The sequence below is a fragment of the Uloborus diversus genome, chromosome 7, assembly GCF_026930045.1.
Source record: "Uloborus diversus isolate 005 chromosome 7, Udiv.v.3.1, whole genome shotgun sequence".
Lineage (NCBI taxonomy): Eukaryota > Metazoa > Arthropoda > Arachnida > Araneae > Uloboridae > Uloborus > Uloborus diversus.
In genome coordinates, this window is record NC_072737.1 from 170,029,180 (window position 1) to 170,053,370 (window position 24,191).

At 35.3% G+C, this 24,191-nt stretch overlaps 1 protein-coding gene across 2 annotated transcripts in view; it reads left to right on the forward strand.

The window, feature by feature from the left end:
- LOC129225931 (uncharacterized) overlaps nt 1-24,191 on the forward strand; it is a 114,592-nt gene that overhangs the window by 83,266 nt on the left and 7,135 nt on the right. For both annotated transcript variants that reach the window (XM_054860472.1, XM_054860473.1), the window contains exons 2-3: nt 10,322-10,473; nt 23,489-23,710. In XM_054860472.1, the coding sequence (XP_054716447.1) occupies nt 10,360-10,473; nt 23,489-23,710 (336 nt within the window). In that variant the 5' untranslated portion in view covers nt 10,322-10,359. The remainder of the gene's footprint in view (nt 1-10,321; nt 10,474-23,488; nt 23,711-24,191) is intronic.

Genomic DNA, 24,191 nt, shown 5'->3' on the forward strand with positions numbered 1-24,191 from the left:
ATAACGGATGATGAATCTCTCGCCAATTTGCTATGCTCATTTGCTCGCCCATGGTCGCATATGGTAGTTTGCTCGTCGATGTTATTGTGATTTGCTAGTCCACGTTATGGTAATGTGTTCATCCACGTTGTGATAATTTGATCGGCAAAATGTTCTAAAAATTGGAATAGAAAAAACAAAAACAAAATCGAATTTTCGAAAAATCGCTTCGAGGTGCTCATTCCTATGCTAGAACTAATTTTGTGCCAAATTTCATGAAAATTGGACGAACGGTCTAGGTGCTATGCACGTAACAGACATCCAGAGATACAGACATACGCTTTCAGCTTTATTATTAGCAAAGAAAAGAAGATTTAAAAAAAAAAAAAATCCTGATCGCACACGGCGGGTAAATATGAAACGCTTAACGCTGTGGTGCCCGCGAGCATAGGACTGGGGACCCCTGGTATGCATCATTCCCTGCCATCTTCCCCATTTCATTTCTGGAAAATTTTATTATTATTGCTTTTAATTGAATTCATAACTGTTATGATCATAACTGTTTTCGTATGTTTCACTCCTCCAAAATGACTAGAAAGCCTCTAAAAATAAAAAAATAAAAATAATAAAAAATTAATTTGAATTTTGTCATCTTGAATTCAAATTATGTTTTTCGCGATCACGAGTGTGTGTGTATGTATGTAGGCGTGTGTGTTTGTGTGGAGGGTATGTGTGTTTGTGTGTAGGGGGTATGTGTATGTGTGGGTAGGCATTTGTGTCTGTGTGCAGACATGAGTGTGTGGGTAGTTGTGTGTATGTGAGTATGTAGGTGTGTGTGTGTTTGTGTGTGTATGGTTTGTGTGTAGGTGTAGGTGTCTGTATGTATGCGTGTGTGTATGTGTTTGTGTATGTGTGTAGGTGTATGTGTGTGTATGTGTTTGTGTGTATGTGTAGGTGTATGTGTTTGTGTGTGTGTGCGTGTATGTGTGTAGTTTTGTATGTATGCGCGCGTGTGTAGGATATGGATGCAACCTGGAGACGGCTTTCGCTGTTGGAGCAGCATCGTGAGGAACCGGGGTCGACGGTGATCCTGCAGAGGGTGCTGGTGGGGAAATAAAATGATAGGACACCAAAACAGTCAAGCGAGAACAATAAGCAATCGTAATTGCTCAAAAAAAGATTTTTTTACTCCCCACGAAAAATCTTTGCGATATTTGATGTTTGCGGGTTGCATCCCAAACCATCAACTATGCTATACTTAAATATGTAGGAAAAAAGGGATGAAAAACACCATCGTTAGCGAAAAGATTATTCTATATTCATTTGTTTTGTATTCATTAACATGACGGGAAAAACCAAATATCATAATATTATGCCCTGAAATACAAGGCTTAAAAAAAAAAAAGAATTGTGGAATTGATAGTCTTAACTTTTCTGTTTAAAGATCAATTATCTTGAGATATTTAGCGCGATAGTGATGTTTTCCTTCGAAAACATTTGTAAAGGAAAATGAAAGGTTATCATTAATGCATCATAAAACGAATTACAGTAAATAAGCCAAAATGATTATGAGGTGAATGATTATGTGAATGATTTTTTCAATGCAAGTTTGCAAATGATTGAAAATTGCTCTCGTTTTCCTTTAAAAACGAGCGCAGTTTGAATTCGCCTTCGGGGAGGAGGAGGGATCGCTTAGCCAGGGCTTCGGAGTTGGAGTGGACGTGACCTACTCCTGGCGTTTTAAAACCTTCGACATCCCTCTCCGACTTCTTTACCTCAAAAATCAGTCCGACTTCCCGACTCTGACGCCGCAGCCCTTACATGCAAATGAAATACGACACCAGGATTGGTAATACGAGATATAACCAAGAGTTCTTGCATGTATGTAGTACACTGTATTCATAGTAAAGTATTATTTACTGCTCTTCTCACCACAATCGTAAATGTATACACTAGACAGAATTGTGTCAAAAAATCTCAATTAGTGGAAATGAAGTAGAAGTTTCATGTACAGTAAAACGTGTTAAGTTGACCACCTGTCTAAGTTGACCGCTTTTGTCAGGAACGGAATTAGTACTTATAATCTTATATAATGAAGGAAAACCTCTTTAACTTGACCACATCTCTATCTTGACCACCTGTCTATCTTGACCACTAATATATACCAGCTTTGGTTTGAAGTATTGTAAAAAAAAAACCCTTGGTAAGTTGACCACTTGGCAAAAGCATCAGATTGTACTAAAAGTTTAATCAGTTATACATCAAATAAGCAACCAGACATTTTTTGAAAAACCAATGAATATTTATGTTTCTATCTAAAAACATTGGACTTATGTTAAGTCCTGGAAAATGCGCCTAACTTCATTGCGGAGTTATTTTGTTGAAAAGTAGATTACCATATTATTACAAATGTACAAGAAAAAAATCAAATGAAGAATTTAAGTCACTTTTGACTTATCATGAACTTTTAGGAATTGTTAATGTCAAGTAAGTACTTTTTCATAAGCAATGAGACATTTTTTTTCTTTGATCGATTTACAGGCATTTTAAATTTGTATGATAATTTACGCAAAGAAGTATGGATTGCATATATTTTTAAATATTTAATACACATTTACTAAAAATTATAACTATGATGAAATTACATTTTTTTAAAATCAATTTTTACATTTTTCCCCCAAGAAAAAACCAGAAAAGAAATATTTTTGTCCCTTTCCTTCTCAAAGTTTCGGGAAATTTTACATTTCTAGTTCAAAACGACTACTTTCTGTTGTTTCTCCTCAAACCAATAATCCACCCCAAACGAACAACGCTTGCAATATCTCTTAAAAGCGATATATTTTTTAAAAAATAACGGAGTGATATTAAAATTTATTTTTTAATAAAATACAACTAATGTGAATAGTTTTTTTTAAATCAATTTTTAAATTTGTTCACCCCCTCCCCCCGAAAAAAAGTACCCTTCCCTCACCGTCCTTAAATATCCGGAAATTTTAACATCTCAAGTTCAAAACAACTATTTTTTGTTGTTACTCTTCAAAGCAATTATTCCATCCACTCCGAACAAACAATGGTGATATTAAAACTTGCTTTCCCATGAAAATATATATTAGTGGGGATTTTTTTTTTTTTTTGTTTTTGTTTTTGTTTTAAAATCAATTTTTCCATTTTTCCAAAACACCCCTCTCTTCAAAAAAAAAAAAAAATGCTTTTTTCCCCCTCACCTTCTCTAAATTAACTGAAATTTTACAGCTCTAGCTGTAAATAACTATTTTCTGTTGTTTCTCTTGAATGCAATAATTCCATCCATTAACGCTCTATTTTATAATAACTTCATATGGAGTGGATATTAAAACTTGCTGAAAAGATACAACTATTGTTAAACTAACTTTAAATTTTCTATTTTTGTTCCAGGACCCCGCCCCCCGCCTCGCCCCCCGCCTCGCCCCCCCCCCCCTCCCACTGGCTACAAAATTTCGAGAAAATTTTCATCTTTAATTGAACACAAACTATTTTCTGTTGTTTCTCCTCAAAGCAACAATTTCATCCACTCCGAACAAACAACTCACGTTTTATTTTATAACCGCTTCCCATGAAGTGATATTAAAACTTATCCCCGCAACAAATACACACTTATATCGCAGTTTTCGTGCATAACACTCCCCAGTAAAACTAGTTTAATTCTCCATTTGAACAACAGTACAGCGAATGCATAAATCCATGAATACGGAGTGGCCTTGATTAGATTATAAAACCGAATTAACTGACTTATAAATCGTGCACCTCATTAGAGATGGGAAGAATAAAAGGCTCGCAACGTCCGTCGTTTCAATAATAGCCGTGGTCCAAGATGTTTATTTCTCATTTAACAATCTGTTCTTTTCACTGATGTACGCGACGATAACTTCTAATTCCAGCATAACATTTTGCAGATTTGTGTTGAAATAGTTGACGAGGTGGTTTACGGTTTTGAACTTTCGATATTCTTTCTCTTTTTTTTTTTTTATAGTCATTACTTCTTAGTCAGGATTTCGTGGAGCTCGGGATCGATAAATCGTATTATTAAGAATCCCAGAACAATGTTTGTTCATCCTTACTAATCAGTCTTGCAAGTTAATGGCATTTTTTAATGAAGAATTACTGCACCAATTGTTCGATGAGATTGGTTCTTTGACATATCTCTTAATTTGGGCAAACATTGAACGCAGTGTCAAAAGAATTCTCCGAATATTATGTTCAATAGAAAAAATTTGAACACCATACGACTTCCTTGTGCTTAGTAAGTAGTCAATGATTTTTAATGAATCATAAGAAGTGGGTGCGTGTGCTCATAATTCAACTTCTTTAATGCATTTTTTTAAAAATGATTTTAAATATATACAATTTTTCTTTGTCAATTCTTAGACTAGTAACGCAGCCATAATTTACCTTCTAATTAGGAGAAGGGCTGTCATGACAGTACTTAACACATACATAACTCACCTTTCTAGGATTGGTAATAACGTTTAAATCAATGATTCTTCGAGATTGGCCTCCAAGCTGGCGCTGCACTCATGTCTTAATACTTTCTTAAGTATGGTAAACAGAGAACGGCACTTACAATTTTTAGGAAATTTGATGCTTTTGTTCGCGATTGAGATCAACTGCTACAGAAACTAAATGGGACATGCAAAAGTGCAATACATTTGTGCTTTAGCGGGAGTAGAACAACATTTTAAATATTGCAACCCCTGCGTTGTTGCTGGACAGTTTCACTCAGATTTCGTAATTTCGGCATTGTCCAACATGGGTTCTTTGGGAACTTCGCTAAATAATGCGAAGCTGAGTTTGATTAGGCGTTTAATTTTTAGTGCCAAATTTATCACCAATTCGGCGATACATCAGCGAAGTTGGTGACAAAAGGGGGTGTGAAAATGAAAATTTCTTCAAAATTTGAGTGAAGATAGTATTACGATTACAATACTTCCATTTCATCATCATACAAGGAATAAAAAAAAGGGGTGGGGGGGGGGTAATAATGTATGTGGATGTAGTTTGAACACATTTTCTGTCGGTTTTTACAGAAATATATGTGGTGAAAAAAATTATCTTTTTAAAAATTTCGAAAATAATATAGTAACGATTCATAAGAAATGCTCGAGAGAGAATTTGATATTTCCTATTCAATTATATTCTTCCCACTGTCCATGTACAGAGATGTAAACTAAACGAGATTGCTTTTTTAAATATTTTTTTTTCTGTCCCTTAATGAGATAAAAGTCAATGTTCATTTAGGACTGTAATCTTCACCCTGCGGCCCGCTAGCCATCTGCAAAACTTGCTTTTTATTTCCTTTTACAAAAAAGGAAGTATTATATTCGCGAAAAAAAAATTCACTCAAAAATCGGCCTTAATTTAAATTTTTCTTACCCCCGAATGAATGTTGAGTTTTTTTTTTTTTTTTTTTTTTTTTTTCGACCTGACCACACGTGGAGGAACGTACAGACACCCGAAATATCCATTTTGACGATCCACGAGTTAATTACAACGAATTTTCTCGTGACGTCCGTATGTATGTATGTGCGTATGTGTATGTATCTCGCATAACTCAAAAACGGTATGTCCTAGAAAGTTGAAATTTGGTACGTAGACTCCTTGTGGGGTCTAGTTGTGCACCTTCCCTTTTGGTTGCATTCGGATGTTCCTAAGGAGGTGGTCTTTTGTTCCTTTTTGGGGGGAAATCATTGTTAATTTCGATGTAAACTCAAGTGTGTTATAATTTGTCGGACACTTTGCAATATATCGCCAGTCTTTTGGTCGTCAAGTTTTTCCGCCAACTTGGCGACACATTAAGCGATTTTTTATTTTTATTTATTTATTTTTTTAAATTTAGTTTCAATTTGGCCACTGTTAGTGATATTTAGAGACAATTGAATCACATCAAAATTGCCAATAATGGGGAAATGACATTAAATTGAAGTAAAAGGAAGTCATGTGATGCACACATCAGCTAGTTACATTTGCTTTTTAAATTGTCTTCCTCTAAATTGAAGTATATTTGATCAATGGGGCCCGCAAGCACTTCCATTAAAGAAGTTTGGCTCTTTATCAAAATAAGGTTGAAGACCAGTCATTTACAGCTTTATTTATAATTCATGTAGAAAAATAAAAGCATTTTAACCTTCTCTGTTTACATAATATCATTTTATAACATCTCTTTGACTAATTTCTCAGTAAATTACTGAATACAAAAGGACATTTAATCAAACTTTGAAGTAAGTAATTAGAGCAGGGAGAAGATGCTTATTGAAATATTCATAAGGCCGTGTCTGAATCCACCCCGTCTTGCGCGTCACTCTTCCAGCACTCTAATAATAAATAGCGTGATTGTTACACCTTTCCGTTGGCTCAAGGTCGACGCATAATTTGTACGGCTCATTAGATTTACAATTTCTCTGAAAGCACTCGTGGATGGTCGATAACCGTGGCCCCCTTCTTTATTTTGTATTATCGTGCGCTGAATAAGCAATTTCTAGAAAATATATTATTATTAATAGCTCGTAACACACGAGTTGGCTTTTAGCGGCGAAGAAAAAGGTCTCTTGCACTGAAGTTCCGCTGTTATAACTGCATTTTCAAATAAGAGCTGTTATTGCAGCCACGAGCTGATAAATTATCTCAGTAATATTGTTTTGAAACAGATTTGCTAATTTTTTGTGCGACTTGGTGTTATTCTGAGTCATTTAACTGTCCCGTGCGAATGGTGTCGTTTCCAAAATTTTAAAAGTATTTTTTTTCTGAAAGAGCATGCTTAAAAACATAGGATCTGATCATTTTTTAAATAAATTATTTAAGTTTAATATTTTTAAAAAAAATACTTAAATCGGTGCGCTTTCATTGTTTACATTTCTTGCCAATGACATCACAAATGATGAAAGGCCATCCAGTGTTGCCATTCACAGTGCAAAATATTTAATTCGCATCTTTACTCACGTGTATTGGCAACGATATGGTTGATAGCTAGCGTAGAGCGCAATTTTAATTCGCTGCTTGATTATCGTAACGTGGAAACGTAGTAGAAAGATGCGGCAAAGTGCATCATTTGTGACGTCATGAGACGACGCCTTGTTTGAAAAATCGGACATTTAAAAAAAATAATTAAAAAAAAAAAACTGTTGGGAAAATGAAAGAATTTTCTGGGTCCATGTTATTTTTTTTGCTCGGTTCTATCCATTTCAATGACTAAAAGTAGTACTTTTGACTGAAGGAAACCACACCATCATAGACTTACTAGTGCGGAACTGTCCGTAAATGATGTCACACTTTTTTTCAAACAATTTGACTCCCCTCCCCCATGTATCACAAAGTGTCACACTTCGCCTCACCCCGTCCCCTCTTTGTCACATGTAGTAAAAAATACGTGATGTCACTTTTTCTTGTTAAACCCCTCCCTTCCCCATGTCACAAACTGTCACAATTTCGTGACTCCTCTCTCACCTTAAAGTGCTACTTCATTATGACCTATACGTCATAGTAAGAATTTTCTGAAAATGTTTCAATTTGGTAATTGCTATGAAAACAAATAAAATACTTTATTTTTTAGGGGAGGGGGCAAAAAAATATTTAAGAGGGAAAAATATGACATCTTTCAACGATTTTCAATTTTACATCCTGCTGGCTTTTCATGAAAATGCTTGCTCAAGCAGCAGAAAATCATTATAAACGGACTGAGTGAAAAATTTGCAGCATTTACTTTCAAAATTCTGCAAAATAAACCTGCAATATTCACCAAAAGGTTTGCGAAAATAGTGAAAAACAGTCGTTTGTTTTTTCTAGTCTCGATCCTTCTGTAAGCATTCATGGAATTACTGCTCTAAACACGATAAACAGCGAGTTCAAAGAATGAAACCAATGGGCATCGAAATGTAATTGCGGAAATTCTGTAATTTGATTTTTGTGGAATGATTCGTTGTTTAAAGTAAATGGTGACTAAAATTCACTTTAATGTCAACAATTACGGTCTACAAGCGGAAGCAAATAATTGTTTCTTCTGTTCCATTTAATAAAAGTTTTCCTTTTTTAAATAAATAAAATCAAAAATTTCAATTTTCATGCAAAATATAAACGTTTAATTACACAATTATACGTTTCATGTCAGCTAAGCGTTGCCACTTCAAGAAACAAATAATTAGCACAGACGATAATTTAATTAAATAATGATCAAAACCATAAAGCATTGTAAAGCATTGCAGACGATAAGTAAAATAATTTTAAAAAAGGAAAGTAATATCGTAAAGCATTGCAGGTGCTAAATTTAAAAACAACAATAATTCTTTAACATTTTGTTCGCTGTGTAATAGTAAAATTTAATGGAGTCACGGTATTTCTTCATTTCTCATATTTAGAACTTTGTAGTCTTTCTACATCGTTAGATCATTTGAGTAAATTCGCAACTCCAGAGCTCGAATACGCTACCTTGCGGTGATTAACACTACCACCGAAAAAGGTAAAACATTCCATTCCACGTATTTTCTTTGTGGTAAACTACTGGCTTCAGACAGTTTGTGGTGCAATGTAATTTCAGAAGAGAAAAGAAAGCTTTTTATAAACACGATGAAAATTACTGTCATTCACTAAGCGTCAAAGTAAGTTATAAGTTACGGCATTTGTTTGTTTTACCTTTTTCATCCGCCATTAAACAGTAACTGCAGCGCCCCCTTAAGTTTATTGTAGTTACGAATTGGTAAAGGCAATCAAAAAATTTAACTGACCTTGATATATTATTTTTTTGTAGAATCAAATAAAAAGCACTTTTTTCCCTTTCACAAGCAATTGGAGATTCGATTGGCCCTGAAAAGAATCATTTGTTAGAGGAATTCAGTGATATTATCAAAGAAGATTTGTTAATAATAGAGATTAATTCTAATTAATTGTGATGTGCTTTGGTCCGTGTAAAATAGTTCTGGTTTTCACGTGTCTGTAGCCCGGGGGAGGAAAAAGTTGGGTACGGATTGTTAATTTTTCTTTACACCTACTGGTTCCATTCTTTGGGCTAACTTGTTCATTTAAAAACCCCAGTCTAGATTGTCATAGTATTGTCGAGAAAGTGTCGTTAGTCACATTGATGCAGTTAGTCGTTAGTTAGTTCTATTTTTGCTCGAGTTAACTGAAAGTTATAGCTTGAGGATATATCTGTATCTCAAAGCGAGACTAACGCTAGTCATATTATCGCTATTTTGCAGGAGAGCGTAAAAACTTTTGTCTGGTGCATGCAAAGGACTCGCTCGCTTTTTTTTCCCTTGCCGTTTTTTAATTGAGCTGCATTGTTATGGTTTTCAATGCGGTGTAAGATTCTACATACAATACAGTAATCAATTGAAAATCACCATTTTTAATCATACGTTAATCAGTCCCTGAGGTACGGATATATCGGTGAGAAAAATTTATACAGTACAACCTCGATATCTCAAATCTCTCGGGGCAGGAAAAAATTCGAGATATCGAGTTTTTGAGTTATCAAGGTTTTGAAAAAATTACACAAGAAATTCTCACTATTACATACACGTACGCTGTATGCATTTATATGTGTAATATGAGACCACTTTGAATTACGATCAATAAAGTTGTCTTCAATATTTTACTAGATTTGAAATTTTATAATTGTCGAAAGTGCACAGGAAGAGATTTTGAAATGAACAACAACTTCAACTTGGTTTTTCAACTAAAAATTTAATAATCCTTATCTTCAACTAGTAGCTCCCCACATTCAAAAAAGTTTTCAGTAGCCATTTTGTAGGAGTTATAAAAGCAGAATGATGAAAATGAGGAACGCATTTTCCGTTTTCACTTGAAATCTGACTGGCGAAAAATCAACCCCCTTTCCTCAAAGTGAACAACATGTTCGAGAGAAATGCACAAAGATTCTAAACTCTGGGGAAAACACAGCACCCCTTTCATACTAACACTTCTCTATTATCTTGCTTCAATCCCTTAGTTAAAGTTTCCAAGAAGAGAGATGAAAACTGGTCCCTGGAACTGGTTTTACTACAAAAATTGCCCAAGAAAAACGACAACTGAAACTTGCTTTTGTGCAAAAATTTCGACATATCAAGGGTTTCGAAAAATAAATTTCGAGATAACTATGGAAAATACATTGGGGTTTTTATAGAAAATGCAGGGGAAAAATGTTTTTTCGTGACTTCAAGGGTTTCGAGATAAGGAGGTTCGAGATATCAAGGTTCGACTGTATGTGTGAATTCAAAATTTTTTTAAATGCTGTTTTTAAAAGATTGTTTATGAAATGTTCGTGTTTATTTTTTATCTAAAAGGTGTGGCTATTCTTTATTAATTATTTTCCCTTTAGGCTCTGGTGTATCTGATGCTGATCTCTGACTGCCGTCAATGAGCTGTGCCAGTGAGAAAATGCACCAGTATACTGTGGTTATGCCGGAAGTAGTGGAAGAACAATGCGACTACCCCAAAGGCACCCACAGTTTGCTCATGCTACTTCAATTGGTAAGTGGCATTAGTGTTGTTGGACATAACGATTGGAGAAAGAGCATTTACGCTGCGATGATCGAAAGGACTCATTACGTTTTTATATGATATACAGTCGAAGTATTTTCATGAACGGTGAAGAGACCAGGATATTTGCTCGTTTTTATCGAGTGCTCGTAAAAATAAAAAATAAAAATAAAAAATGAATTTTGACATCTTGAATTTAAATTATGTTTTTCGCAATCACGTGTGTTTGTGCCTGTGTGCAGGCATGAGTGAGTGGGTATGTGTGTGTGTAGGCGTGTGTGTTTGTGTCTGTGTGCAGGCATGTGTGTGTAGGCGTGTGTTTGTGTCTGTGTGCAGGCATGAATGTGTGGGTATGTGTGTATGTGGGTGTATGTGTGTGTGAGTGTGTGTGTGTGCTTGTGTGTGTAGGATATGGACGCAACCTTGACACGGTGCTCGCTAAAGGAACAGTATCTAAAGGGGCCGGTCGACGGTGGTGCTGCAGAGGAAGGTGGGGGAAAATAAAATCATAGGAACATCAAAACCGTCAAGTGAGAACAATAAACAATCGTGATTGCTCAAAAAAAAAAAAAAAAAAAAAAAAAAACGGGTTAATTAAATATCAGAAAATTTTATACATGCTTATTATTTTTTTTAAATAATTCTGTATAGAGCGAAAAATGTTGGTTAACTGTTACTGTTATATCTTTCATTATTTTATTTAAGTGCTTCAGCTTGAATTTTAGCTGCAATATGCTCGGGAGTAGTGCATGTCCTAAAATAAAGGGGGGGGGGGGGAGAGGTTGTCATCACTCTTGCAAGATTTGAGGCTCATTACTAACTTTTGGTTGATTTAAGAATGCTAAAAATATGTTTCTTCGAAAGAATTAGCAGGACTGAAGGGGTGGAAGTCAATGGAAATTAAACGAAAATATTTCTCGACATAACCGGAGTTTGCTCTTTGAAAGTGAGTTGTGCCCCCATTGTACCAACCAAGTATGTCCAATTTTCTCAAGAAACCCGAATTCTCGTTAAATTAGGGTTCATTATAGGCGAGCTCGACTGTACTTCTCTTTGCTTCTACAACAATAGAAAAAGGGCAGCCTCTAATACCTATGGCAGTTTACCATGGGTATTAGACGCTGCCCTTTCCCTTCAACTCTAGATTCAAAATTGTGGAAGTAAAAATGACTGTCAGGCCACCAGTTGGTGATTAAGTTAGTTATCGTTGATTTGTGTTAGGGACAACGATGGCCTACCTACACGTTGTCCTTGCAGAAGAGAGCATCTATTACATGCCTAATGCCTATGAAACTATATTGACCACTATACAACAATTTTGTGTCATTAAAGATGAATGGCGAATGACATTCAGTCTCCAGAGTGGGAAAATAGTAACAGCAATAATATTTAAGGGGTCACAGTACCTTTCAAACATTTTTTTTTAAATTTAAGTAAATTTTATATTTCTTTGAAATCATAACATGCATACTTATATTTCTTTTCAATAATTTATTTTCAGAATTTAACAATATTGCCTACTTTTTTTAAAAATTCAAAAAATCGAAAAAAATTTCAATTTTTTGAAATCCCTAAGGCTTTTTTATTTTTGCACTAATTAAAAAATATTTTTTGCTAAACGATCACTATAATTATCTCTAAAAATCTGTTCATTCATTTGCTTATGAGTTTATTAGAAAATTTTCTGTGATTAATTATGTAAAAAATTAAAGTTAAAAAAAAAATTGGTTTTTAAAGGTTTAACATACTCTAAACATTTGAGTAGTTAATAAAATGCTTATCCAATGCACAGTTTTGTCAAATATGTTATCCCAATTGCAAAAAAGTATTACTTTAAAGCTGTATCTTTAATAGAAAAAAATCCTTCGGGATTCTAATGACATGAAAACAAAAAAATGCCATCATCGAGAAAAGCAGTTTAAAATTTTTCTTTTGCATAAGAACACATAGCGAGCATGGCCTAAAACCACTCATAACTTTTTAAATATGTGAACTAAAGCAATGAAACTTTTTCCCTGTGTTCAGAATAGTTTTTAGTTTTGAAATAAGCAATAAAAATTTTTTTGATCGTTTCATCATTTTTGAGGTACTGTAACCCCTTAAAAAAAATTAGAAAAGTGAAATTATTTTTCTAATATTCAATTTGAGTTTCGTAGTTCGAAATTGTTTCGGAAAATAATGATTTAGTTTCCAGGAAATTTTCAGATACTTTAATGGTACTTTTGAAGCCTTGTGCGTATCCCAACTTGACATAAATAAAGTATCGTCTTAATTATCACTAGGCTATTCATGTCAAATTTTTTTTTCAGACGAAAAAAAAGTTTGAGTCTGTTCCACTTCAACAGAAGCATAACCTTGGCGAAAAACACCTCTGTGTTCTCGATAAAGTCGAGGGAGGGAAACATAGCGTGATTGTAGAAAAAAAAAGTTCTGCGTAGCAAAGCATAACTCACGATGATTACCTTCAAATTGTCACAGATATGTCCAGTTCGGCCAAAATGTAAGACATAAACACAATTATTTATTGTTACCAGAAATCCAGGTTCACGAAGTTCAGGTTGTATCGCACCGAATATCACTGGACTCAATAATATTAAAGCTGTTTTTTATTGTTCGATTATTAAAGTGAAATGTTAAGTGATTGGGTAATATTAGGTGCATTTCAAGGTAACAGGTATTGTAATATGCTCCAATGTGGAATTATGAAGATTAGGGACTGTAATTATATCTTATATTCGTTAGACTGTCATTGGCAGCAGGTGTGAAAATTACTTGTTCTGTACAACGCGCGGGAGATAGGGTGTTTTTTGACACATTTTCCGTGGAATTGATTGTAATGTGTCTTACTTTTTATTTCGTCTTATCGGATTTGAAGGCCATATTAAAGTAAAGCAGCAAAAAAGTATTGTAATGAGACTTTTTTTTTGTATAAAAGAATTTACTTTTATTCCTTACAATCACATATTAATTGTTTTTCGAAGAATTTTAACTTATATGTCGCTCACTTTTGACAATAGAGGCATATTTCAAAAAAAAAAAAAAAAAAAAAAAAGAAAAAAAAAGAAGAAAAAAAAAGAAGGGAAAAAAGGAACATTGGAAAAATTAAGGTTTTAAGTTTTGCTGTTTCAAGGGGCCATTTGTTAATTACGTAAGGGTTTCGAGGGGGAGGGGGTTGGGAGAAATATCCACATACCCTTACTTTTTGGGGGGGGAGGAGGGTCAAACCCATTCTTACGTAGTATTTTCCAAGTCAATATTTTACATTAGAAATCACGCGGTCAAGCGGTTTGGTAGGGATCATATTTCATTTGCGTATAGTGTAAAATATAATAAAAGAATCGCTCTGTGTATGGTATGTTTTATTTTTAATTGGTATCACATCATATACAAAAAATGTTGAAAAAACATTCAGTTTAGATTCCAACTTTTTGGCATGAGCACCCATATGCAAAGTTGCAAAGGGGGGGGGGGGGGCTCAAACTGATTTCAGGACAGATTAGAGTCATTAAAATTTGACATTTTTAACAACTTATTCATTAATGGCCTGAGAAGAAATGTTTTTAAATTTTTGCAAAGAAAAAGTACTAAAAGCAAGGAAGCTCTAATTTCAAGGGGGGGGGGGTCGAGCCCCCCTTGCCCCCGTATATGGGCGCCCTTGCTTTTTAGTAAATATTTCTTTACACAAAAAATGTTTTTAAAAATAATTTATGTTAGTAAACTTAATAGTGATTCCAATGTAAAGTGTCCATGTTAGATTCGTTATTTTATTATTTTGAAAAACGAAATGGAAGAATATTCGTTTAAATTAAGTAAGAATATTTTTTACTTATTTATATTTCTTACTTATTTTTAATTAAGTAAGAATATGCGGAGGAGTTTGAAAAATCTTGCATACGTTTACATGGGGGGGGGTAGGGGTGGACAGAAATTGCCAAAATCATCCTTACGTAATAAATTAATAACCCCTAATTCGTTTACACTCAAATACTACAATATATGGAAGAATGTAATTGTTATGATTGCTAATTGATTTGTGCAGTTTAATTTAACAGTGTGGACTAAAGTTTGGAAGAATTTCTTCTAAGTTGTACAATTTTAATGATGTGCCAATATTTGTAAAATCGCTTTTAGAGATACTTGTTGATCCAAAAAATAAAGGACAGAATTAGCGATCGCTACGAAACACAGGGCGGCAAAATTAAAAAATGAATGGCAATTAAAAAATCATCTGCCAATCATACCCTATCCCCACCTCAAAAAATAGATTTACGAGCTTAAAGAGTACAGGAAGCACTTAATAAACTTTTAAAATATTTTACACCAAAATCGTAATGCCGCCTTTATTTCTTGAAAAATATTACCTGCATTAAATAATGTATTAATTGTAGTTAACTTCAACAAAAGTTTTAAAAAATATCATTTACCACTGTGAATAAGAAAAAATGATAATTATTTCAATAAAAGTGTGTACTAATGAAATCGTTAACTACTGCCTTCTCACGACTAAAGAAATTGTCCAGTTTTGCTCTTTACCAAAACAGTCTGGTTATGCATTGAAAATCGCATTTCTTTTTTAAACGTTTAATCTTTACTAATAATAAAGCTGAAAGTCTCTCTGTCTGGATGTCTGGATCTCTGTGATGCGCATAGCGCCCAGACCGTTCGGCCGATTTTCATGAAATTTTGCACAAAGTTAGTTTGTAGCATGGGGGTGTGCACCTCGAAGTGATTTTTCGAAAATTCGATGTGGTTCTTTTTCTGTTTCATTTTTAAGAGCAAAAATATCATAAGATGGACTAGTAAATTACGAAATTATCATAATGTGGAACCGTAACATGGGCACAAGCCAATTAACCGGAAAATTCACCATACATTATTTGTAAATATACAGGCGAACCAAAAGACCTTTTAATTTTTCTATTACAGGCAAAGCCGTGCGGGTACCACTAGTTAGATAATAAGTAGTTAATCTGTAAATAACATTGCGGAACGACACAATCATTTTCGCTAAGAAACAATTCATTTTACACAGACCTTGAAAACTAGTAAAGCATTGAGTATATATAGATCAGTGATATTACGCTTTGTACTCGGAATAAAACCACTTGACGATGCAAGTTTCAATATCGTCGCCTCAATCTGGATTTATTTTTGCAGTTACTTTTGCTGTTCAGTTCCTTCCTGTTTTACTTAAGACCCACCTTCAGGAAAAATTCGCTTGATATGTTTTTCCTTGTTGAGTAGAACTCGGGCAGGGATGTAGTGCTAAATATTTCTTACCGGAACACGAGAATGGAGCGGGATGTAAATTAAACCAACGTTATCGTCGTGCTTCGTTCATCGATCGATAATATAAAAAAATAAAAATTAATTTGAATTCTAACATCTGGAATTCAAATTATGTTTTTCGCAATCACGAGTGTGTGTGTATGTAGACGTGTGTATTTGTGTCTGTGTGCAGGCATGAGTGTGTGTATGTGTGTGCAGGTGTGTGAATGTGTATTTGTGTGTGTAGGTGTGCGTATGTAGAAGGGTGTGTATGTGTGTGTGTATTTGTATTTGTGTGTGTGTGTGTGTGTGTGTGCAGGTGTGTGAATGTGTATTTGTGTGTGTAGGTATGCATGTGTGTGTAGGGATGCGTGTGTGAGGGTGTGTATGTGTGTAAGTATGTGTGTGTAGGTATGCATGTGTGTGTAGGTATGCGTGTGTGTGGGTATGCGTGTGTGTGGGTATGCGTGTGTGTGGGTATGCATGTGTGTAGGTATGTGTGTGCATGTATATATGTGTGAGTGTATATGCGTGTGTATGTAGGATGTGGACGCAACCTGGAGACTTTTTTCGCTAGAGGAGCAGCATCGTGAGGTCGGCCGACGGTGGTGCTGCAGAGGGAGGCGGGGGAAATAAAATCATAGGACTTCAAAACAGTCAAATAAGAACAATAAGCAATGTGATTGCTCAAAAAAAGGGGGAAGGGTATCTTCAGAAAAATAAATAATCTTACTCGATATAATTGGATAAACTTTTTTTAAATGCGTCAAACATTGATACAATTCAAAAAAAAAACTTCAAATTATATTTGTTTCTAAAGGATATTGAAATAAAAAGTGCCAAACACAAATAAAATTTATACACAAGTGCCCACCCCCTAAGACCAAGGGCGCACGCCCCTAAATATCGCAAAGATCCCCCAAAAGCAAGACCCTCCCACAAAAGTGAAAAATACCCTTCAAAGCACCCCCTTTTAAGTTTTTATGGCGCAGTCTACGACATGATCCCCTCCCCCTGGGTCGGCACCCCTGATTTATATGTAGCTAAATGTGACATCTTTTTTTTTTTTTAAAGCACTAATTTCGACTTACCGATTTTAAAACAAATTTATTTATTATATGGTTATAAAAGATGAAAAAAAAAAAAAAAAAAAAAAAAATTAGGAGGATTTTAGATGGTGAGTAGGAGAAAAAAATACCGGGACGGAGTTCCGGCCCTACTAATCACGCCTGAATTCTGGTATTATTATTGCTGTTGGAAATTGCATCGTGAGAGTAAAAGTGTTCAGAAAGAAACTAGTCTTTGGTGTCGTTGTAGTAAGCAGAACAAAATGTCCTTACTTCTCCGAAGAGAAGGGTCATGACAGGGCCGACGCCAGGGGGGGGGGGGTGCTACACCCCTCCAGTTTTTCAGAAGTGGGACCGCCAATTTCATCTTAGTGATGCAACAAACAAAGAAAAAGGCAAACTCTTCGTTGTTTAAAAAAATAAAATAGTAATTTTAAATGAACAATTGAAATAATAGTGACAAAAAGTATCTTTTCTGTAAAATTTGAATAAAAAATGTAATCTTAAAACACAATTTAGGAACATTCATGATTCATTTTCATTAAGATTATCTAAGTAAGGGCTACGGAAATGTATGCTTCAAACATTTTTTAGCGCAAAAAAAGAGTATTCAGTACACTATTCACTAGGCCGCAGAGTGGGATGCCTGCCTAGATGGTTGGAACAACGAAATGTGGCAAGATTGAGGGGTTCAGGGGCAGCCAGAGTGACGTCAGAACGCGTGGATCGACGCATCCACCGACAAGCTGTAGCAGATCCACAAGTCACTTGTTCCTCGATTCTGCAGCAGGTGCAAGATACCCTGAATGTTCCCGTGTCAACCACAACGATTTCCCGTCGTATGGTCGCACATAGTTTGCAATCACGGCGTCCACTAAGAAGACTGCCATTGACCCCACAACATAGACAGCAACGTTTAGTATGGTGCCGGACTAGAGTGACGTGGATGACAGAATGGCGGAATGTCGTGTTCTCAGATGCATCCAGCTTCTGTTTATCCGGTGATAGTCGCCGCATCCGTGTGTGGCGTCGACGTGGAGACCAATCTAATCCTGCAGTAACTGTGGAACGTCCCATCGCACGACAACGTGGCATAATTGTTTGGGGCGCAATTGCGTACAATTCCATATCACTTCTAGTTCGTATTTAGGGCGCTATGACGGCTTAACGATACTTGGATAATGTGCTGCGGCCGGTGGCAATCCCTTACCTTCAAGGGCTACCTGATGCAATTTTTCAGCAAGATAACGCCCGACCACACAGTGCTCGTATCTGCCAACATGCCAAGGCACACATATGCTTCCCTGGCCACCATACACTCCTGACCTGTTATCACTCGAACATGTGTGAGATGTGATTGGACGCCGTTTGCAGACTCTGTCCCTGCCTCGTTCAGAAGACGAACTGGCAAATGGTTGAAAGGGAATGGAGAGCCATCCCCTCTGGACACCATCCACACCCTTATTGACTCTAATACTAGACGTGTTTCTTCGTGTATTGCTGTCCGCGGTGGTCCCCCTACAACCTTACTGAGTCAACGCCGTTCTCGCTCTGTATTCTGCCTATCCTTTTGAAATTAAGATCGTTTATTATTCCTTGCTGCTTCTGCCTTTTTTCAAATTTCATCACTTTCTGACCACTCCTTCTTGGTGTTGCATTTTCAATGTCGAACAGTGTATAGTGTAAATTTCAATTTTATTTATTATTATTATTATTATTTTTTTTTTTTGGTTGAAGATTTGGTCCCCCCATTAGGAGCATTTTTAATTGGTAGAGCTCGGCGCCTTTTTGACTCCGGCGCCGTCGTGAGCAGCACGACGCATCCCTTGCACATAGGGACGACGCGGTTTACCATGTCACAATTATGAGGGGGCGCCCCGAAGGGCATTCATAAATGCACATGATAAATAATTTACATAAAGTTCTGTGACAGACAATGAGGCCCCCAAAAATGCATTTCAATGGGCCCCAAACCTGTAAATCAACCACTGCATTCCGCTATAGAGTCTTCAAGGGGCCTCCAAATTATTGTGAGCCTAGGGCCTCACTTTTAGTTATTGGGGCCCTGATTGCTACCTGTATAAACCTTTTTCATTATTACACTATTTAATTCGCGTGATTCCCTGGTAAATACGTCTGAAACTTAATGCCAAGGCCTGCTTTATCTTTTGCGGTAAAGGGTTTTTTCGGATGACTAATACCTTCTGATGTATTGACACTTTTAGTCTTACACTTTCATGCACGAATTTAATCTCTCTTATTTAATTTATAAATCAGCAAGATTGAAACCACAAAACTCGTATCTTGAAATCAACAATCCATGCTTACGGTCAACTGCTTCCAACCACTAACTCCTCAGTCAGACGATTCATATCAAAAGATTGTCTTCGAAAAGCTTATTTGGGTTTTCTCGGCCTAAATTAGTCTTTACGAGCGGAACGGAAACTCTTTGGACTAATCGTGCGTTCAACACCGAGTGCAAATACGGATATGTTCGTGTTTTCTCTTCAACTTGTTTGGCCAGCTGACGTGTTGCTCTTAACCTTGAAATCTGTTCCAAACTTTTGTCCATGTGTTGTTGTGTTATGTGGCTCTAATCCGATGATCTTTATCCCAAAGAGCGGCAAATAATAAATGAGCTAGTTTAATGTGTAATTTTACGACAGGAAGCGCATTTTCTTCACACCTTGTTTAATTTCTGTGACTGAAAGTAACGAAAAATAACCTATACAGGCCCGCGCCAAGCCTGATCGGCGCCGTCGTGCAAATGTCTTTTGAGCGCCGTTGTGCAGTGACGATTGACGAAACTGTAGTTAACACCAGGAATGAGATTTTGTAGACGGTTGAGCTTTTGTAAATACATACGTGGAAAAAAAAAAGTTTGGCATTCAATTTATTTTTTTAAAAAGTAGGGGTTTTAGGGGCACCAAAAGAGGGTAAATTTGTTTATGTCTTCCTTTACAAAAAAAAAAAAAAAAAACTTCCACACGAAAGTGTGCAGATTTTCTAGAGAGAAGGGCACCAATTTTGCCAGGACTTGGGCATCACATAAGCTTGATAGGGCTCGATATAATAAAATTCAGGTTTATTTTTTTGGCAGAAGAGATTTTCCCCGTTTAGAGCATTTTTGTTTGCTAGAGTCCAGCGCCTTTTTGACTCTGGCGCCGTCGTGCGTCGCACGATTTTGCACATAGGGACGGCGCGGCCCTGAACCTATATTCCTGAGAAATTAAGATAGACTTTCACAGCATCATCGGAAAAAACTTAAAACAATGCACAAAAAGAACCGTGGGGAAAACTTTTTCAGCGTTATTTTTTCAGCGTTAAATCGCACAATGCCGGTTACGAAAATCTTTTGATTATTTGCCATAATATGTATGTTAACGGATATCCAAAATGGCCTTCCTTGAAGGTGCAATTTAATTCTATGAGTATTGAAACATGGAAGGTAGTTTTAACCCGCAACACGGGAGGTGAAAAAGGAAGACATAACAGGGGACGTGATATCTCAGAGACCGCTCTACTTTCAGATTTTTTAAAAATTGTGTAATTAAGATACATTCCTGCAACTTCCCTTAAGTTCTCTTTGCACTTTTATTAGCACAGGAAAAAAAATACTTTTGAATTCTGAATTAAAAAATACCTTTTCCGAGGAAATTTTACTAGAGTCTTAAGATTTTTCAAGATAATTAATATTTTTCAGTAAATAATTTACTACTCGTAATAAAATTAATCTCTATTATTTATTAATGATTTTGTTTTAAGTGTTTAATATATACAGAACATTTTAATACCAGAAAATTGATTATATTACGTTACAAGAAAATTTTGACAGTCTTTTAACTATAAGTATTTCGCGTCGTATTTCCAGGAATAGTTCTGCCTTTATTGTCCCTAAAACATCATTGAGTATTTTTTGTGAACATATCAAAAAACTCTCAACTTCAACTAGAATAATTTGTATTTATTCTGCATAACGCGGGTAAGATAAAGAAACTCCTATTTAAACGGTTCGCCCTGTCTACTACTGCCAAAAATTGCAACACTGAAGGTGAGGTGCGGTGTGCGGTCTCACAGACCGCTTTTAAAGATTGCAATGAAATTTAAACCATGTGCACTCGCCGAAAGATGCTGATAAGCAAAAGGGGTTTTCAAGGTCACAAAACAAAAAGCTATTGGAAAAAACCATTCAATCGGACTGAAAATAAAATAGGGGTCATCGGATGAAATTTTTTCTGTGAGACCGTACCTCCCCTGTTACGGGTTAATGCTGATTCTACGGTAGTGGCTACTATCTAAAAAGTTTTTCTTTCGTCCAGGAAAAGTGCTGAAATTGATGTTTCTGCTTCAGTTGTAAAATTGAATCTTGGTTTTCAATGTCTGTATGTATGTGGGTGTTCCTTATAATATTCAATTTACGTCACATTTTAGCTAAATTTGACACAGAGGCCTCAGATGCTCCGGAATCTACGTAGGGAGGTTTTCAGTCCCTAGAAAAACCGTGAAACGGAACATTTCCGTCTTTTAATAACAATGACTAATTCTTTAGAATTTTGAAAAAATCCAAAGAGATCTAAATTTAAATCTTGCGTCATAAAATTGTTCTTGTTGGTACGTAGACATTACATTTTGCACTATTTTTTTCTTCTTCTTTTTTTTAAACCTGATCGTTGAACATGCGTCACTTGACACAATTTTTAGTTTCGAGGAGGACCATGTAACACCGGACAACGCAGCTAGTGAATTAAAAACTTCAATTTCGGAAGAGAGCAACTGTTTTCTAAGAACACTTTTGATTTAATGTATTTTCTATCCTTGCGTTATAATTATATTGTGTTTGTCAGCCTTTCGATACCTAGGTGAGTTTTTGCCCTGAAGAAAAGAAATGTTTTAGAAATTTCGGTTGCAGAGCTTAGGGACATCAAATCTCTATTATCGACGTTAAAGAAAGGAATGGGATTCGAGTCTCCCTCCCGGAGAATTTTCAGGATTCAAGTTTCAGAAAAGTAATTTCAGACGATCTTTAGTTATGTTATGAGGAGGAGTCTGGAGACTTTCCCTCATGCATTTTACAAAGTTCAACTTTTAAAGTGTCCATTGTAGACATCTCTAGTAGAGTTAGGGGAAAAAACGGTTTCCACGACTTTCCTCCGAAAATTTTTCGAAACTGAAGTTTCAAAAAGCGCAATTTTAACCGATCTTGGATGATGTTCGGGGGGGGGGGTATTTCGAAACATTCCCTCGGATTTATTACGACATTTAAGCTTTTAAGTGCAATTTTAGAGTACCTCTTTCAACGGAAAAGGGAATGAATAGATTCGGAGACCTCTTTGGATAAACCTCTATAATTTAGTTGTTTTAGAATTTAGATAAAAACGATGCTTCATCTCCCCCTCCAAGCATGTGTATATCAGATATGCGAAGTAAGAGGTTAGTTTTAAAAAAAATCAACCGTCCCTCCTTGAAAAATTTCTGCATTTGTCCTTGACGTAGGGACTAATTTACAATGGAGGGAGTTATAATCTTGTTCACATGAGTCAGGGGTGTCCATTCCCCAAGTTCAATGGCGCATTGTCCCCCCCCCAAAAAAAAATAAACAAATAAAAATTTCAACCCTCTTTTCTTTTTATTATTTTTTATCTATCTTTTTTCATTAAATTTATTTTTTTTTAAATATTTCTTTTTAATTTATTTAATTATTTTTAATTATTATTTTATTATAAAAGTTCTGTGCTACGCCTATAACATACACACACAAACTAAATAAATAAATGAAATAAAATTTTAACAAAATAAAATAAATAATTTAAGGGGTTACAGTACCTCAAATATGATGAAACGATCAAAAAAATTTTATTGCATATTTCAAAACTAAAAACTATTCTGAACACAGGGGAAAAGTTTCATTGGTTTAGTTCAAATATTTAAAAAAATATGAGTGGTTTTAGGTTATGTTCGCTGTGTGTTCTTATGCAAAAGAAAAACTTCAGATTGCTTTTTCTTGATGATGGGTTTCTTGTGTTTTCATGTCATTAGAATCCATAAGGATCTTTTTCTGTTAAAGATAGAGCTTTAAAGTAATACTTTTTGCAATTGGGATAACATATTTGACAAAACTGTGCATTGGATAAGCATTTTATTAACTACTCAAATGTTTAGAGATTGTTAAACCTTTAAAAAACAAAATTAAAAAAAAACTTTGATTTTTTACATAATTATTCACAGAAAATTTTCTAATAAACTCATGAGCAAATGAATGCACAGATGTTTAGAGATGATTATAGTGAGTTTAGCAAAAAACTTTTTAAATTAGTACAAAAATAAAAAGCCTTAGGAATTTTAAAAAATTTAAATTTTGCTCTATTTTTTGAATTTTTAAAAAATGTAGGCAAGATTTTTTAATTTTGAAAATAAATTATTGAGTACGAAATAAGTATGCATGTTATGGTTTCAAAGAAATATAAAATTTATTTAAATTAAGGAAAAATGTTTGAAAGGTAGTGTCACCCTTTAAATAAAAAATATTTCAAAAAATCCCCCCAAATATTTTGATGCCGCAACTTGCGCCGTAATCCCCTTCCCCTGTGGGCACCCCTGAAATGAATGATAGTTTGTGCTTCAACATTCAAGATTCTCAGCTTGACTTGATATTCTTTTCTTTTTTTTTTCAGATATTGGGCGCTGTGACAATTGGATTGGTGGCAGATATGGGCAGCTACCAGGCCCAGGCCGTCCTCTCAGAAAATGAATTCACAGTGGCAGCTTTCATATCGTTCGGAGAATCTACGGCCCTCATGATGGTGGCCTACGGCTGCCTGATGACGACGTTTTTGCTGCTGGTCTCATCTGTGTTGGCATCCAGAACTTTTTATCATGTTCCCAAATCCCTGTTTGTAAGTATTAATTGCGGCCCATTAACGAGCCTATTACTGTCTGACCATCGATTACATATGGAAAGGCTAATATCCGGTTTATAGGCGGAAATGGACGTATCTATTAGTTTATAGGGGTGTTGAATTGTTACAGATGTGCAGTTTTGCCTCTCTATTGTTTAGCCTTAGTTTTGTAAAAATGAAAATTTGCTCTCAGCAACATTTTTTTAATCTAAAGTATATTTGATCTATATTCTCACGGCAAATATGAATTGATTTATTTATTCACAACAAAGTTTTCTGCTTGCCATTTTGCTTTTACGTTCCTGAACGAAATGAAAATATTTTCTTTCCTTTTTGTTATTTCCAAGGTAACTATTTTTGTTTTCCCTTATTTTATTTTAGAGAATACAATAAATGAATAAGGCACTAGTGACATTATAAAACGAGTGCATCAAAATCCCATCGTTATTTTTCCTTCAGATGGAATAGTCTTTACTTG